Source organism: Ictalurus furcatus, chromosome 1, assembly GCF_023375685.1.
Source record: "Ictalurus furcatus strain D&B chromosome 1, Billie_1.0, whole genome shotgun sequence".
Taxonomy (NCBI): Eukaryota; Metazoa; Chordata; class Actinopteri; order Siluriformes; family Ictaluridae; genus Ictalurus; species Ictalurus furcatus.
Genome location: NC_071255.1, coordinates 28,575,662 through 28,593,551, shown reverse-complemented (window position 1 = coordinate 28,593,551; position 17,890 = coordinate 28,575,662). Strand labels below are relative to the sequence as shown.

At 38.2% G+C, this 17,890-nt stretch overlaps 1 protein-coding gene across 13 annotated transcripts in view; it reads right to left on the bottom strand.

Moving 5' to 3' along the window:
- slc12a7b (solute carrier family 12 member 7b) overlaps window positions 1–17,890 on the bottom strand; it is an 85,132-nt gene that overhangs the window by 5,365 nt on the left and 61,877 nt on the right. For 8 of the 13 annotated variants that reach the window (XM_053635496.1, XM_053635512.1, XM_053635538.1 and 5 more), the window contains 15 exons: window positions 17,343–17,400; window positions 16,906–17,080; window positions 16,494–16,612; window positions 15,905–16,003; window positions 14,500–14,619; window positions 14,205–14,309; window positions 12,547–12,715; window positions 11,676–11,871; window positions 10,033–10,199; window positions 9,748–9,879; window positions 9,532–9,639; window positions 8,273–8,389; window positions 5,703–5,878; window positions 2,808–2,822; window positions 378–511 (listed from right to left, as the gene is read on the bottom strand). In XM_053635496.1, the coding sequence (XP_053491471.1) occupies window positions 378–511; window positions 2,808–2,822; window positions 5,703–5,878; window positions 8,273–8,389; window positions 9,532–9,639; window positions 9,748–9,879; window positions 10,033–10,199; window positions 11,676–11,871; window positions 12,547–12,715; window positions 14,205–14,309; window positions 14,500–14,619; window positions 15,905–16,003; window positions 16,494–16,612; window positions 16,906–17,080; window positions 17,343–17,400 (1,890 nt within the window). Of the gene's footprint in view, window positions 1–377; window positions 512–2,807; window positions 2,823–2,846; window positions 5,258–5,702; window positions 5,879–8,272; window positions 8,390–9,531; window positions 9,640–9,747; window positions 9,880–10,032; window positions 10,200–11,675; window positions 11,872–12,546; window positions 12,716–14,204; window positions 14,310–14,499; window positions 14,620–15,904; window positions 16,004–16,493; window positions 16,613–16,905; window positions 17,081–17,342; window positions 17,401–17,890 lie in introns of those variants that run through there. The other 5 variants (XM_053635520.1, XM_053635559.1, XM_053635503.1 and 2 more) reach the window with 4 other exon arrangements.

Genomic DNA, 17,890 nt, shown 5'->3' with positions numbered 1-17,890 from the left:
CTTTAATGTATTTGTGTGGCGGTCTTTGAAAACCAAGAAATTGTGTTTTGGCATATAACACGCTTTTGACACCTCAGCTTTAAGAAATATATTTCACAGTAAATAAAATAACTAAATAATTAAATAAATATAGCTGCCTCTATATGATTCAATTTTCAGCCCATTTTTACAGTCACAGACAAAAATTGTAAAATAATTCAAAATTTGTAAAATAATGTGAGGTGAGATCGGTGGCCTGGCAGTGCCAGAAATTTAAAAATGAAAACCTTACAATGTGATCTCTGCAGACACTCACCCAAAATGATGTGAAACTCAATGAACAGCTACAAGTAGTACATGGTAGTGGCTTAGACACTTATAAATTTAGACAAGGATACAGTTTTCATCTCCTCCACGGTTCTTGGGTGGCCCAGGCATATTGAGGAGGACCAGCTGAGCGTCCTGCGACTTATTCAACACCACTTCATTCAGCTTCACGGCTGTGTGCATGCGCCTCACATTCGACTGGTTGCTGTTTTCCAAAAGCATTTAGAGAAAGAGTAAATATCAACAGACGGATGTCTGAAAACCCTCAAAGAATGAGTGATAAACCATAGGTACCAAATACAGGGACAAAACGAACAATTCAAGGTAATAGATGGTCAAGGCCCAAGCTGACAGTTCCAATAGCATAGACACAAGTTTGAATTTATAGTCATGGTATGTAGTGCTATAATTAATTGGTACAATCTCTGTACCAATTAAGTGATAAAAATGTAATGAAATGTCCCTGTGTTAAGTACTGTGGTTTAAATCTCCCATTCAAGTGCAACAACTGATATCTCTTTTTGTATATCAGGGATTTTCTACCGTTCAAAACACACATAATACAATTACAGTTCCAAGATTATGTGAGAATGAATTGTTATATATATATATATATATATATATATATATATATATATATATATATATATATATATAAAAGAAAATCACATTAAAGTCACCTGAAACCTTATTAAATCCTTGTTATTGAATTCATTTCAATGAGTAAATTGGTCCAAGTGTTTCAAAAAATGTTCATTACAGCAGTTTTGCGATATTCTTCGATGAAATAGGGAAAATCTGAAATCTAATTGGACAATCTGAGTTAAGTGGATAGTCAAGCATTAAATTATTATTCAAACATTAAACACAATTATGCACCAGTATGCAAATATAGGCCAATCAGCACCAGTGTAAGTGCATGTAGGACTGGGGCGGTTTTATTTATCATATTCATAGAATCTACAGGGTGTCCAAAAAGTCAGGGACCAATTATTGCACAAATATGTTGATCTGAATATGTTGTGCGAAATCCGCTAAAGTACGATTCAGCATCTGAGAAAATGACTAGAGTGTAAGAGTGAACATGTAGTGCGTATGGTGTAAATAATAAATACAAAACAAAGTACATGGAGGCTCCTGACTTGTCAGACACTCTGTAGATTTCTTAATGAAGATAAAAGTTTAGGTAGTTTTTTGTATTTTATCTAATGCCTTTTATTGTGGAAATGCAATTTATTATTGAATAAAGGGGGGGGGGGCAACCTATCACCTTCAAAATAGATTTTGGGTGACTTTAAATTGCTATTATATTACAATTGTTACTATAAATTTATATAATATTACATTACTATTCTATTACAGAGCATGAGTTTGGGTAAAAATAATCAAATGCATACATTTTCACATGTGCATTATGGGACATTTGCTGCTTTAGTTAATAACATAAAAATAAAAATAATAAAAGCATTGTGCTTCTACAGGGTCATAGCAAATAGCTAAATAAAAGCACATTAGTGGAGGTTAAAGCGCGTGGCACTAACAGCTGGTGAAGAAAGCAGGATATGCACATGACCTTAATGCAGATTACAATCAAAACACATGCTCTCCATCACAACCTGATGTCAATTCAATCATCCACACCCAAAGATCTGTTTATTGTCCAGTCTTGGTGCAAAGTAAGGTCTGAACTAACTGAACGGGATGTTCGTGTTTATGAGTTGGCAAGTCGTAATTATGACGTCAGGTGCGTTCAAGTCACTTTGGTTGGAGCAGGATGGCGGTGTACCTTCACTTACTTAAGTACAAAAAATACAGCAAGGATTTTTTTAAACTCTTCTTCTAGTGAACGAAGAACAAAGAATGTGCATCAGGTGTGTGTTGCATTTTTATGTTTTTAATCAAATTATGAAGCCACTGTCAACTTTATCGTTACAGATTATATCGTAATTTAACAACGCTTATCTTATACACGTATACACATAATAACTGAAATCAGCTTCTGAGATGAGTAAACATTCAATATCAAGAAATTTACGGTCCATTACAGATGGTGCATCCAAAAACATGGTGGAAAACATGGTGGAAGCCACCATGTGCCCCAACCCCCCCCGGCTCGGAATCTCAGAGCTCAAAGATAATCTTTAGTTTCTTAGGCTTTGTGGTGGCGTTTGTGTGCATTCGACTCGTAAATATGATCTTTCTGACATGACTTGTACATAACATAAGTTTTCAAATATTCTCAAACTGACACCAGGTGCTGTGGTCTGAAAAGCACGTATTGTTTTGACTGAAAGGAAAATACTATTCTGTCATGCAAGTTAAATGACTTTATGCAGTGAAGGAATTTGTGACATTGTAAGAAGCATGCATCTGCACTTCTCTCTCTCTCTCTCTCACACACACACACACACGCTCTGAGCATGATCAATTGTAATGGACCAAGAAGACAGGACAGCTACAACACAGATACATGGCCTACATTAAAAAGAAAGTGGACTTACAGACTCTCCCATTCTCTGGAAGGAAGAAAATGGGACAAAACAATAGAGACAATCTTAGACAGCACTGCAATTCCTTCACGAGGACATGCCAACCATCTCAGCAAATCCACAGGTAAAAATGCTCAATGCTGTCATCTACAATTGTGTAATCACACATGCTGTGAAACTTTAGCAACACTAATTACTGCTTTAACGCAGTATTCTCAATCCCAGGACCAAGGACACAAAATCTAATTTAATGCGCTATGAGACAGATTTGTTTTCAAGTAAAACATAACTTCAACATAAATGTGTTGAGTTAGCATTCCTCGGAGCTGGGATTAGGAAACTCTGCTTTAAGCATGGTTCATCTTTTTTGCTGAAAAATTATTTGAAGTACATTTACAAGAGGCTAGGGTATCATAGTGAGGATACTGGTCAAATATACACCCGAGTAAAAGAATAAAAATAAAGATACTTTGCATAACTACACACATAGGGCCGTATTCAGAGTTGGCGACGTAAGTCTAATATTTACGTCAATATTTACACCGGGGAAAATGACTCATATTCAGGCTCAAGTTACTTATGTCAATTTTCTGGGCTCCTCATTCAGATTACGCAAATCACCTAAGTGTAGTTCACATATCCAGGGTTGCCAGATTTTTCTCAAGTAGAAGTGTAGGACATGGGGTTTTTAATAACGTCTAGATTACCACCTTTGAAAACTAGCAGTTCCCATTAATCATGTAAAAAAAAATTGGGCAACAAAGACTAAGGAAGAAATTGCACCAGACAATTTAATTAAAAACATCAATACAGTAATTTTATTTAAAAATATGGCTTACACCCTTGTTATACAGCAGCTTATAAAAGCTCATGATCCAGCGCTTCCAATTATTTTGCTTTTTAATTAAAAAAAAATTATATAATCAGATAAGTAATATAATTAAATGTAGCTATGAGATACCAAATACAGCTCATGAAATTGTACTGTGTGTGCACGATGTATGTAGACTATAATGTACGTAGGATATTAATTCATACTTTTATTTTATTTTAATTTATTTATTCATTTTCATATGATTCATTTACATGTGATTCATGTTTTTATTTTAATAAATTTGAGTTGTCAGATGAATAACTTGCTATGATAGAAGGATAAGCTCACTAACCATTCAGTGTTGTTCATAATTTTATCCACAAAAAATGTCGTCCATAAAAATAAACTTTTGGTGGAATTTTAAGAAATGATTACAATTAATCTATTAATAGGGTCATATTTATGTAAGTATAATTAGTGTCAACTGGCATTCCGTAGATTTTCTGCAGTGTATTTTCATCCCAAAACATGGATTTAATTTTCTGGTTATGTGTCGGACAATGTTGCATTGTTGACTTAATACTGTTCTCTCACTCCAGCTGCTAAAATGCATGAAAAATGGGCTTAAAATCCCCATGAAATCAAAATCGAGGTTTTGTGGCTTTTACTATGAATATGTTAGACTTAAACAACGACAAAATTCGCATTTAGAAGATATACGCATTCAAAATTTACAGTCTCTCTCTACCACCAATACGGATCAACAATTTTGATGACATCATTCTGCACTTCAGCTTCTCATCAGGTTTTCTGTCCAATCAAATTCTCTCTAGAATCTGAAGTGTCCCACCCCCGACAGTTACAAGTGTGAAGTTACAAGTGTCTGGCTGTGAAGTAAGCTAAACGCTATTGGCTATTTAAAAAGGGTGAGGAGTCACTCGATATGTTCCACCCTGACTTCCTGTTTCAGAGGAAATTACATCAACACATCGAATAATGCTATGCCTTTCAAGGCACTTTCACGGTGACTGAAGTGTGTAACTGAGTCACGTCTCTCTGAATCGTGCTCAAGTCCATAGTTATGTCTGAAGTTTGAATAGCAATGTGCACAGTTTAAATCCTCACTGCGTGCGCTTACCTCAACTCTGAATCCAGCCCATAATATCAGAATAAATAACTTATTAGTCATGAAAGAGAAATATTCATTAAATTCTAGAGGTAATTATAAAAGGAGACGGACACTATATTAAAATTCTTGCTATTGTTGTTTATAGACATACAGTATGCTGCATGTTATTCTTTTAATAGCAACACGTTATTGCATACAAGGATATAGTATACTGTACATTATTCATCCCTGAGGGAAAACTTTTGAAAGTGTTACATGTTATTGTTTAAGAGAGTTTTAAAAGAGAGTTTTAATAATTAAAGTATGAGCATTACTTATAACAGTAACGCATTATGGTACACATGGAGGTTGGCTATATGGAGGTTTATTCAGTAACACAGAGACAAAGGACACATGGTGAGATCATGACCGTTAGTCCAGACAATGTGCTTACACACTGGGCCATGCTGTTTAACAGAGATGGCTTGCAAAATCCTATATGCGATAACCAACACCACTACACATCATGCAGACTGTGCCCTTAAAAACGAAACAAAACAAAACAAACAAATAAAAAATTTTAAAAACCCTGAAATGTACACAGGACTATGTGTCGAATCATGCAAACCTCTTCCAGACCAGAGATGATGATATGAGACATTTTTTAAATTGTGCTAATAAATCAAATACTGACAAAACAAGAATAAAGCCACCAAATGATAACAGGAATCTTAAACAATTTTCTTAAAGTTGTGATAAAGATGCTGATACAAAAATTTCCAATGTTATATATGTATATATATTTTTATCTCTTAAGTGCTACTAACTAGAACATGAAGATTGCTCCAACTGGATTGCTCTCTTAAGACTAGGCTAAGGCCACCAGCATAGTTTTGCTGTACTTGTGTACACTAATCTAATCATATCCACCATATAATGTATACTTCAACATGAAGAAATAATTCAAATTGTGGTGTACACTCACGGTTTCATGTTGAAAATATCCCGTACACACATGCTGGCGTTTTGCTCCCGGTTACGAGTGCGTTCAGTGGAGAACTTCTCTTTGGTCCAGGTCATGTGAACCCGGTCCGGAGTGGCCTCAGCTTTGTCATTGATAGCAGCATGGGACGCCGTGTTCTTATCATGAATTAGCTGTGCCTGAAGAATCATCACAAGCATTAAATCAGTTCACATGGCTCAGAAAACATAAAGCATAACTAACCCCCTAAGTCCCCTAGAAATCCTAATGTTTCTGGCATTTTAGGGCATTCTGGCAGACACCCTTATCCAGAGCGACTTCAATTTATCTCATTTATACAACTGAGCAGCTGAGGGTTAAGGTTGTTTACCTTTGTGTTTTACTATTAATGATACACATCTAGTGCCTAGTGGCTAACTAGCTTGCTACTACCTTGCTAGCAAGCAACTGTCGGTGTGTCTCAATCAGCTCCCTAGATCAGGGCACTGATCAAGGAGTCGGCTATTTTAAGGGCTGTCTCAATCGCAAAATCCTTCCAGTGCACTGGAATGTTCGCTCCCTAAAAAGTCCCACAATGCACCGCAAAATCCAAGCAGTGTCGACGCTCACTATGTTCTTTACTGGAAATGACGTCATATTTTCTGAAGCCTCTCAGCACAAAAAAAAAATTACGGGCGAACTCTCAGCCAATTTCAGTCTACACATGTAAGTAACTTCTTATTGTTGTTGTAGCTCTAAAATGATTACTTACGTTAGTGATTTTTGACTTAATTTTTTTGTTTGTTTGTTTGAGTCTAACAACTTTTAAGTATTTAATGATTAAAACGAAAACTCCACTAGCTAGCCTGCGATCCTGCTTGATGTACCATGACAAATGTGTGTGATTAAGCTAACAAATTTATATGACATATAAAACGTAAATTTTTTGGTTACGTTTTACAACACAAGTACATAGTCATGTTGGAAATTGAGTGTTTTGCAATCAGTGTCCCAATGTGTAGTGAGCCAGGGTCCTTACCAGTGCCCAAACTGATGTACACGTTATACTGATTCATGAGCTAGGGAGCTGATCGAGACACACCATCTAGGACAGTTGGCAACTGTACCGTAGCTAGCTAGCTAACTAGCTAGCTAATCAGCTTCTGTGCATGCTTATACAAAAGATGCAAATATCCTTTGTTTATAAATAGGAAAACGACAGGTTTCCCTAAACTGATCTAGAAGACTTGTAATTGTATTTATGACTTAATCTGATCTACTATTTGCTCATTTCTACAACTTTGACTACTGGAGCTAGAATGCTTAGTCACTACTAACAGCACCAACAACTAAGATGGAGGATTTGGCTTAGGTGCTATTTTTCAGATCTCTCCAATTTTGTAACGACTTATACATTCAAAGTGCCTTATGAAAGTACAAGCTTCACCTAATACCCCTCCTGAAAAAACAACAACAAAACAATAGAAACCATCACAAAAATTCTAATGGTTTCCACTACAAATAGCATTACAAACCATTACCGGTTCTTAACTGTATCCACTAGACATAAGATGCCACCAATAGAAAGCAACAAATTACCAGTAGAGAGCCACAGGGACCATTACAGCTTCCATTAAAACCATTACAAATTATGCAAGGGTTCCTATTGTATTTTTCTTTTCAGAGACAATTTTGCCAACTATTGGATATATTTTTATCTACAACAGCAAACATGATTAGCGTGCTAAAAATGCGTACATTAAAAAACATTAATAGGCTTTTGTTATTTTTAATTAGAATGATTAGCCTATTAAAATATTAAAACTTAGCTACTGAGCTCTATGATAATCGTTGGAACTTCATTTAAGTAAAATTTACACACTTTAGTACATTTGCTATTAAATTATTTGCTAATAAATGCTAAAAAAAAAAAAAGCTTACAGAACTGAGCAATGGATAACGCAAAAACAAAAACTAAGCAAAAATGTATACATGGTGTTGAAAATGTGTTTCATACGAGTACCAAATGATCCATGCTGTACATTTAAAACACACAAAAAAATGTTATATGATGTTTAGTTTATACATGTACTATGCCAATTATTATCATGCATGACGAGGTGGTATTATACCAGCAAGCTGGCATGCAATGTTATGCGTGTTATTTTTGAACGAAACATAAAAAAAAAGCAATGCATGGGTCAAAATCCAAGCTATCGTCCGCTGCTTTTTGCTAGCTAAGTAAAGAGGAGAGTCTCTCACTATAAGAAGGGTAGCAAATGATAAGGAGTGACAGGAGAGAGGAAGAATATTGATGTTCACAGGGGGTTGACAAGGAGGTGGAGGCCACTGTGCAGAGATTCATGCTTAATGGGAGGAGTCACAGAGATGGATAAACACACCATGACAGTTACAGAGCCACCACATCACTTGATACCGAAGCGACAGAGAGCTCTGTGTAAAGATTAAAGATTAAGAAGGTTTTTTGAAGCTTTTAACATATGTACAGCTCTCTGCACTTGTTTGTGGCTCTGTAATTGTGAGTGTTGGATCCAGGGTGGTGTTCTCGAGGGCACAGTTTTCATATTCGCTACCTCGTTCTCCATTTCGTCCTCCAGGGCAGCACCTTGGTTACTTGAGCCCGAGCTCTGAGCCCGAGTGCGGTTCTTCCTCCGAATGGAGCTACGAGATTCGTCAGTGATGCTCTGAATCTGAAGGGGTAAGTGCCAGTCCCCATAGCAGCAACAATATGAGAGAGGTCATATGGCTACATTACGGTGTGCAACAAGGATTCATGGTACGTCTAATGGGTTTTTTAGACAGCTGACAATCAGTTGAGGTTTTCTCAAGTAAACACATTAGGATCCAAGACTGGATGATATGATGTCATACATTATTGGTCAGGAGAACCTGAAATTGACTGTCCTGTTTTTTCCCCCCACATAATATCCAAACTATCACCATAGGTTAATTTTACAGTGATTTGTAGAATAGTGAATTGGTGATGCCAACCCAGAATTGCATACTGTTATTCTTACACACATGTAATTAAAGTCACCCTAAACTCTTAATAAAATTTAAACGTAAACTTCATAAGATTTTTTAAATACAACCCCGATTCCAAAAAAGTTGGGACGCTGTTTTAATTGTACACAAATGTAAATAAAAACAGAATGCAATGATTTGCAAATCTCATAAACTCATGTTCACAATAGAACATAGAAAACATATCAAATTTCTAAACTGAGTAATTGTACCATTTTAAGAAAAAAAATAAGGTCATTTTGAATCTGATGGCCGCAATACGTCTCAAAAAAGTTGGGACAGGGGCAACAAAAGGCTGGCAAGTAAGTGTTACTAAAAAGAAATGAGCATCCCAACTTTTTTGGAATTGGGGATGTAAATCATTTCAAGTAAATTAACACCCACCAGAAATGCCCTCACAATCTGATTGGTCTAGAATTTTTTTTGTAAGAAAGAGTGGGGAAATATTGCCAAATCAAGATGTGCCACACTGATAGACTCTTTCTCAAAAAGACTGAGTAGTGTAATAAAATCAAAAGGCAGTCTAAATAGGATTTTGTGATTGTTGCAGCCAAAAATGAGGAATTTGAGGAATTCTTTTGTGCTTTTTTTTTGTGCAGAAAACAACTTGAATTGGCGAAACTGCAATTGCACGACACTGTCACACTTATGGTCTACGTAAGTTTTGGGTGACTTTAAGCAATTACAAACCTAAAAAAAATAAATAAAGATGATAAATTCTTTCATGTTACAATGAAATTTTATGGTTGCTACTCAAATGTCATCATGAAGTTTCAACATAGCAGAGGAGCTTTTGCAAAAACATTACCTCTCTCTCCCTCTCAGTCCGGGAGAGATGCATCTGCTTCAGCATCTGGGAGCGCTGCTCCATAACAAGGGTCTTCTCATAGGTGAAAGCCGAGATATCACTATCGTGCTGTTTTCATGAAAACACAGGAGAACACAAGTTTTTTTTTTTTTTAAAAAAACGCAGTTGAAATATGAAATATGAGATCAAGAGTCAGTTATCCATACACAAGCTTACCATTTCAACAACCTCAACCTCAGCATCCAGCCGAAGGTGATACAAGAACATCTGAAGGTCTTTCTTCATCTGGATACTGTTATCATCCATCTGAGCTACGGTGAAGATACGCATCTTGCACTTCCTCCACACCTGGCAGAGACATGGACAGAGAGAAGTAGAAGCAGAAGGAGGAGGGAGAAGATAACAGACAGCGATTCCAATGATCCATCATTGGTTAGTTAAGCTTTCTTTATCAGCGCTGGCATTGATGCACATATCATGGCAGATATCAGACTGGTGTACCTTGTGCTGGCGGAGCAGGAAAGGCAGCAGCATAAGCATTCCACCATCGTGAACCACCCACCAAACATCTATGGTGCCTTCTCGTAGCCGCTCCTGCTGAGGGAAGTTGTCCACATTCTTAGCTACCAACAAAGCCTGATGAGCCGCTGTGGTCTCTCGCACAGTCTCTGAAGAAGACAGCAAGCGGTTTCAGGATAGTTATTTATTTAACATATGCTGAAAATGTAGATAATGGTGTCTTATGGCTGATGATAATGGATGTATAGTTCTTGAAAGTTTGTGAACCCTTTAGAATGTAAAACATCATCAGATTTTGACAGAAGTCCTAAAAGTAGACAAAGAGAACCCAATTAACAAATGAAGAAAATATTATACTTGGTCATTTATTTATTGAGAAAAAATATCCAATATTACATATCTGAGTGGCAAAAGTACGTGAACCTTTGCTTTCAGTATCTGGTGTGACCCCTTGTGTAGCAATAACTGCAACTAAAAGTTTCCTGTTGATCAGTCTTGCACATCGGCTTGGAGGAATTTTAGCCCATTCCTCAGTAAAGAACAGCTTCAGATCTGGGATGTTGGTGGGTTTCCTCACATGAACTTCAGGTCCTTCACAACACTTTCTCTTGAGACTAAGCTCATGGACAGATGTTCTGATATTTTCCTGTAGAATTCGCTGGTATAATTCAGAATCCATTGTTCCATCAATGATGGCAAGTCGTCCTGCACCAGATGCAGCAAAACAGGCCGAAGCCATGATACTACCACCACCACGTTTCACAGATGGGATAAGGTCCTTATGCTGGAATGCAGTGTTTTCCTTTCTACAAACATAATGCTTCTCATTTACACCAAAAAGTTCTATTTTGGTCTCATCTGTCCACAAAATATTTTTCCAATAACCTTCTAGCTTATCCACATGATCTTTAGCAAACTTCAGACAGGCAGCAATGTTCTTTTTGGAGAGCAGTGGCGTTCTCCTTGCAACCCTGCCATGCACACCATTGCATTCCTTTAATGTTCTCCTGATGGTAGACTCAGGAACATTAACATTAGCCAATGTGAGAGACGCCTTTAGTTGCTTAGAAGTTACCCTGGGTTCCTTTGTGACCTTGCAGACTATTACATGTCTTGCTCTTGAAGTGATCTTTGTTGGTTGATCACTCCTGGGGAGGGTAACAATGGTCTTGAATTTCTTCCATTTGTACACAATCTGTCTGACTGTGGATTGGTGGAGTCCAAACTGTTTAGAGATGGTTTTGTAACCTTTTCCAGCCTGATGAGCTTCAACAACTCTTTTTCTGAGGTCCTCAGAAATCTCCTTTATTTGTGCCATGATACACTTCCACAAGCATGTGTTGTAAAGGTCATGGTAGATCCATGTTCTTTAAATAAAAAAGGCACTCTCACACCTGATCATCATCCCATTGATTGAAATCACCTCACTCTAATCTCACCTTCAAATTAACTGCTAATCCTAGAGGTTCATATTCTTTTGCCACTCACAGATATGTATTGGATCATTGCGAACAATAAATAAATGACCAAGTATAATATTATTTGTTTAATTGGGTTCTCTTTATCTACTTTTAGGACTGATGATAGATAATCTTGACTGAAAAAATAAATTTTGAGATGCTAACCGATAAAGTTCTTCCATGAGAGAGGGTCGTTGGACTGTTTCCAGGAGTTTGGCCATGCCATCAGCACTGTGTTGTGTTTCATGCCCCCGAGTCCAGCTGACTGGACAAGGTGCGAAATGCCATCACGCAGGTTGGACGTCACCACCACATGACAGAAGCCCTTGGTCTTTTCTGCACCCATGGCTAGTTTGATGTTCTACAAAGTACATAAAACAATTCGTAAGTAATCCTAAGTTATACTTAAGTTATCTTATCAGAATGTTTGTACTTTGTCTAACTTGTCATTATTGCTACAGCTTAAGTACTGTTTGTTTTGTGATAAGAACAGCAGAACAAATTGATATTATAAGTAAGGAATAAAACACTTGTAGACAAGTGTAGTACAAGCAAATTAATATAAATCTGTGATTTGAATGACAACCAGCACTACGATCAGAGCCATGCTGCTACTGAAAATTAATCAACACATTCTGACCAATCAGAATTGAAAATATAACAGTTCACTGTGTAGAAGACACTCTTCAGCTTTAGATAAGACCAAGAAAAACAGTATTAAATAAACATTGTGTATTAAAGAAATACGGTGTTTAAATTGATAAAATATATAAAAAAAAAAAGACACTGCAACTTAGCTGTTAGATAAGCAGACCCCATCTAATTATCTGATTTTGTCTACAGTTCTTCCTAGTGCCACTAGATGTCAGTGTCTCCTCATGCTTTAGACACATCAACCTTTAAAAACCGAATCCTGGGACCTGCATTACACTGCTATAATACACTGTTCCCCAAAGTAAATTCATCTGAAATTTATTGGATAATGAAAGGAGCATGGTAGTTAAATCTGATAGTTATAGTACAGTTGTGGACTTACTTGTTCAGCATTCTTGGCTTCGGTATCCTTGGTGAGGTATGTACCTTCCAGCACAGAACCCACAATGGTGAGCCCTTTACCTGCCTTCAGCTGTGTGGTGAGGGACAGGAGACGAGGGTGCTTCACTTTAAACTCCGAGTCTAGTTTCAGCAGCACCAACAGCTGAGGTCTTAAACATGAGAGCAGAGGAGAAATGTGTGATGTACAACAGTTCAAGATTATTTTTCGGAGGTGTTGTTGTGCAAGTATTCTTATATGGTGCTTTGATGAGGCTTAAATAGGTCTGCGAACTACTGCTGTAATCATAAAGATGTTACTGTGCTCCTCCTAGGGCTCTCATTTGCAATATGCTCATACTGAACATCCTTTCGATGCACTTCATAGTGTAGAGTTGTAGAAGGATAACGATTTATAATCCCACACTATGGTGAAAGTTAGAAGAGTTGTCAGGTAAGAAACACTATAAAGAGTCTGCAGTACGCCTCTGCCGCCTGTCTCGTGGCTCTATTAGGAACAGAACCTAGAACGATCATCAACAGCTCTTGAAAATGTGACTAAACTGGTTCTAGTGAATGGTTCCATCTTTGTACCTTTAGTTATGAGGAACATAATTGTAGACAAACATCATTTAGGTATTTAATTGGAACCTAAGAAGCACTTAATAGGGTCATGGTGGATCTCAGGAACACTGCATGCATTCACACCAGATCATTCATACCCATGTTCATACACACATTCACACACGAGGGGCAATTTAGCATATCCAATCCGCCTACCTGCATGTTGTTTCTTTTTTTTGTTTAAACAGAGTATCCCGGAGAACTGTGAGAAAACCCATGCAAACGTACAGAGAACATGCAAACTCTGCACAAACAGTAACCCGAGCTCAGGATTGAGCCCTGAAGCTAAAATGCTGCAACGTTACGCTAAGCATTACATCATTGTGCTGTTTCATGTTCTGTACAAAGTTTCTTTATTTCCGACGTGGGAAATAAACCTGCGTTGTCTTGTTTTTAACAACATGAAACACCACACTGCCACTCCACATTCTTCTACTGTAAAACCAGTTTAAATATTTGTACTGTTGCCTGTGTAGTTACTATGTATGTTACTAAATATGTAACAATCCTAAGGGGTTGGAAATGTAAATGCACAGTTAAATAATCTTGAGGTGGAATAGTAAGGAGTAATAGCGATTTTATTAAGAACTGATCCGCAGGTCAGCATATTTAATCTGTCTGCAGCGACACACTGGCATCAAGCCATGTAAAGAGGCTTATGCAACAATGAGAGTGTAGAAGGGCACTGGTTTCGCTTCAACACGTGACGCTCTGCCCGCTCGGACAGATGGCACTAGGAGTTCTTGTTTTCTTGGCACTGGATTAGAGCGACCATGGGATAGTTGGAATGAGGAGGAGGAAAAGATTTGGCCTCAACGTTTCCAACAACAGTCTGTTAAGGGTTGGATGAATCGCTGTAAGGCCAGCTCATTTATTCAGTGTGGGATTAGCAAGGTCTTGAGGCAAATCAAATAGTAATTGTTTTAGGATTATACTATTGAGAATTGAGGACACAATAATCCGAGGCGCGGTGTAAAGATAAATATCATCTCTCCATATGAATTTTAGAATACTAAATATAGACACTAGACTTCTCACCTCCAGTTTTTAGTGTGTGGTGGTGCTTCCTCCAGACGAATGAGAGCATAACGAGCCGCGTTGAGCGACAGTCCACGGATGCCATCGCCCCACTCTTTCTCAGCTCTGTATACGCACAAATTTTCACATATTGGAGCCAGGGGTCAGCTGTTCACTATTAACACTTCTCGATTACTTCCATGACACGTAAAACCACTCAGAAAAGCAAATCAGGTTATACGCCTACACATGCAGTGCTGGTGATCTGGACATGCCGGTCACACCGGTGCCTTCAGTATGGTTCAGCTGAGCTTACCCTCTGTATTCGATGTATTTGTAGATACAGCCAGCGATGACCATGGCCACCAGGGCATAGTACCAAGAGGAAATAAACATCAGGGCAAGACACAGGCTCATTCCTAGGAACGACAGTGTCCTGTTGGATAAGAGGGAGACAGAAGAGCTTGTCTTCAACTGAAAGAAAGAACTGTTGTTATTTTGATGGGGTTATTTTAAGCAAATGCTAAATAGTCACTTGGCAGGACCTTTTTTTTTTAAATTTTTATATATAACATTTTATAATATATATTAGCAAATGTCTGTCTATCTCAGTGTTTCTAAATGTTTAGTAGACAGGGACTGATTTAACCGGGGGAAAAAGTGATGAATGCTGGAAACAGTCCTCTGTACAGATTTATTTTATGAACATGATTGTTAATAAACTATTCAAATATCATGGTCATTATTAATGTGTACAATAGAGCAAAAGAGCGTTTTATTTCTTAAATGAAGTTATGAACCTTGGGTCTATGCCATATATTAAGGGTTGACTTGCATTTATCAACAAATAGTCAGCTATTCAATATTGAGATTCAAATTCTATATATACAGCTCTTTAAGAGTTCATGTGTATTTCAAAAGGAGTGTTTGTAAACCGACATGGCTTGTTGTCTTGAGATAACTTCTGTTGATGCTATATAAGCTTTACAAATAGCCTTTGAAAATAATAATAATAAAAACATTAAAAAGAGAGAAGCAGAGAAGGTCTACTTTCAATCTGGGAGGCGGAGCTAATTTCTGGGTCAGAAAATGTTTAAAGAGAAGCCTATAAGAAAGAAACTAACTACAGTAATTCCACATCAACATTCCAGACTACAGCTTTTCCAAGTTATTTTTGAAATAATATGAGTAGTACAGGTCTTGAAACAATTTTAAACATTACATACAGCATCTTTAACAACACAAACCCTTGATGAATTTGCCTGCACACCTATTTATAATCTCAGTGTTGGTTGCATTTGCAGGAGGGAATGACACTAGGGATTTACCCAGCAGGCTTGGGGGAAAGGGGAGTGGCCAAAGACAAGGCATCCCTCAACTCAGCAAGCAGGTTGTGTGCCTTTAGCCTTAAAGAACCTCCTCCAACTCTGCAGTAGAACTGCCCTGTTACGTCATCAAGGACCAATGTGTGTATCCTTAGAGAGTGTGTCCTTAGACAGATTTGAGACTGTAATTGGAGTAGCTAAGCGGAGCCGAGCTGGTTTCCATACCGGGCTGCCATGATGATCAAAACAACTGTCAGAGGTCACAGACCCCTGGGGGGATAATTAGCTCTTGTTCACTTGCTTTACTGGGATAATCTAAAAACAGTACCGACACTGATAACGGACCAACACAATCCAACATGAGTGAGGTCTGTCTGACCTAGGCTCGGTGCTTACCAGTGATAGTACTTAAAGCGAGGTCGCCAGTTAGGGGTGCGCAGGAGGGTCTGTAGAGCACAGGCCAGGTTCACAAACAGATAACACATCAAGAAGAACCTAGAAGACAAACACACACAAAAACACAGCGCATCTGTTCTAATTTAAAAACAGCTTTCACAAACAACCAGGAAAGCAAGGTTAAAATAAGTGAGCAGGAAGGAAGGAGTGAATAAATAATGAGTGGCAGGTTGTTAAGGGGTTCGAGGGTCTATTAAAGTTATTATCATCATTAAAGCTGGTAAGGGAGTGCAGTCAGACGTGGGGATAAGTAACTTCGGGTTGAATTACTGTAGATGAGAAAAGAAAGGGAGGTGAAGAAGCACAGGTGTCCTAGTGAGAGAAAATTGCAGGAAATGGAGTACAAAAAAAGGGCTTGATGAAAAGGCGTAGGGAAAAATTAGGGGGGAAAAACCCCATTGAAAATGAGTGAGAAAATGGCAAATGATAGTGTAAAGAAAAAGGAAAAATATGACTAATAGCAAGTACTATTATGGCATTATACGTGAACAAATGAGATAAAGAGTGATAGAAAGACAGCTCCACTCACATGGACAGGATGGGAGCCACAGCATCCAGTGAGGCGATGAGAATGCCGATTTCACAGATACCAGCAGTAAGCAGCAGGGCCCATGTAGGTTCTCCATTCGCTTTTCCATGCCCAAACACCTGAAAACAAGACCAACAATGTGGGATATGTGTTCAGATACACATTAAATGGCACACATCCACTTGCAAACTATTTCACTGTGTTTCTATGACGTATAATTGAATAAATTAATTAAAAGACTTCCTGGTTTGAGGTACAGGAATAACTGTGAGAACTGATGTGAGCTAAGCCTATAAATATAGCAAGCTCTATAGCCCACCACACAGGAAGTTATAATTACTCCAAATTATAATAACTTCAAATGACCCAGAAATAAAGAAAGTGTGTGTGTGTGTGTGTGTGTCAGTGTTACCTCCAAGAAAGGCACAATGCCATCTCGGGCGATGGCCTGCAGCAGCCGAGGGGCGCCGGTGAGGCTCTGCAGACCGGCCCCGCAGCAGGAGAAGAACGAGCCAATCACAATCACCCATGGAGAGGGCCATGATAAAGTACCAATCACTAAGTTCTTCTTCACGGAGTCTCCGAACCTGATAAGAGACGCATATTTTTTTAGCTAGAATTTCATGTCTTCATATTATATTTATTATTTTATATTCAGAGCAGTCTCCACAGAGAGACTTTGATGTGAGTTTGCTCTTTGGAAGTAGCTTCCCATACTTCTGATCACCTTTACTGCTTCATACTTGCCTGTAAGTCATTAAGGACTACATCAACTTTCACTTTTTAATGAATCCTTGCTAGTACTAGTTGCATTACCATGTTGCTTTTGGTTTTGTAAGAAGTACTCACTTGTCTCGGAGGACCACTCCTTCAATGCAGGCACCAAAGAGCACCACACAAGAGAGGTCTAAATGACATAGTTAAGAGAATGTTCCAAAAAAGAGATACTATTATAAAAAGATACTATAGTATTTATGGTGGCTTAGTGGTTAGCACGTTTGCCTCACACCTCCAGGGTCGGGGGTTCGATTCCCACTGTGGCCCTGTGTGTGCGGAGTTTGCATGTTCTCCCCGTGCTGAGGGGGTTTTCTCCGGGTACTCCGGTTTCCTCCCCCAGTCCAAAGACATGTATGGTAGGATGCATGGCATGTCCAAGGTGTCCGTAGTGTATGAATGGGTGTGTGAATGTGTATGTGATTGTGCCCTGCGACGGATTGGCACCCTGTCCAGGGTGTACCCCGCCTTGTGCCCCATGCTCCCTGGGTTAGGCTTCAGGTTTCCCGTGACCCTGAAAAGGATAAAGCGGTATAGAAGATGGATGGATGGATTATAGTACAAGATACTATTTGTAACTACATCATCCCATACATCCTATAGACTGAAATAACAAATTAAAG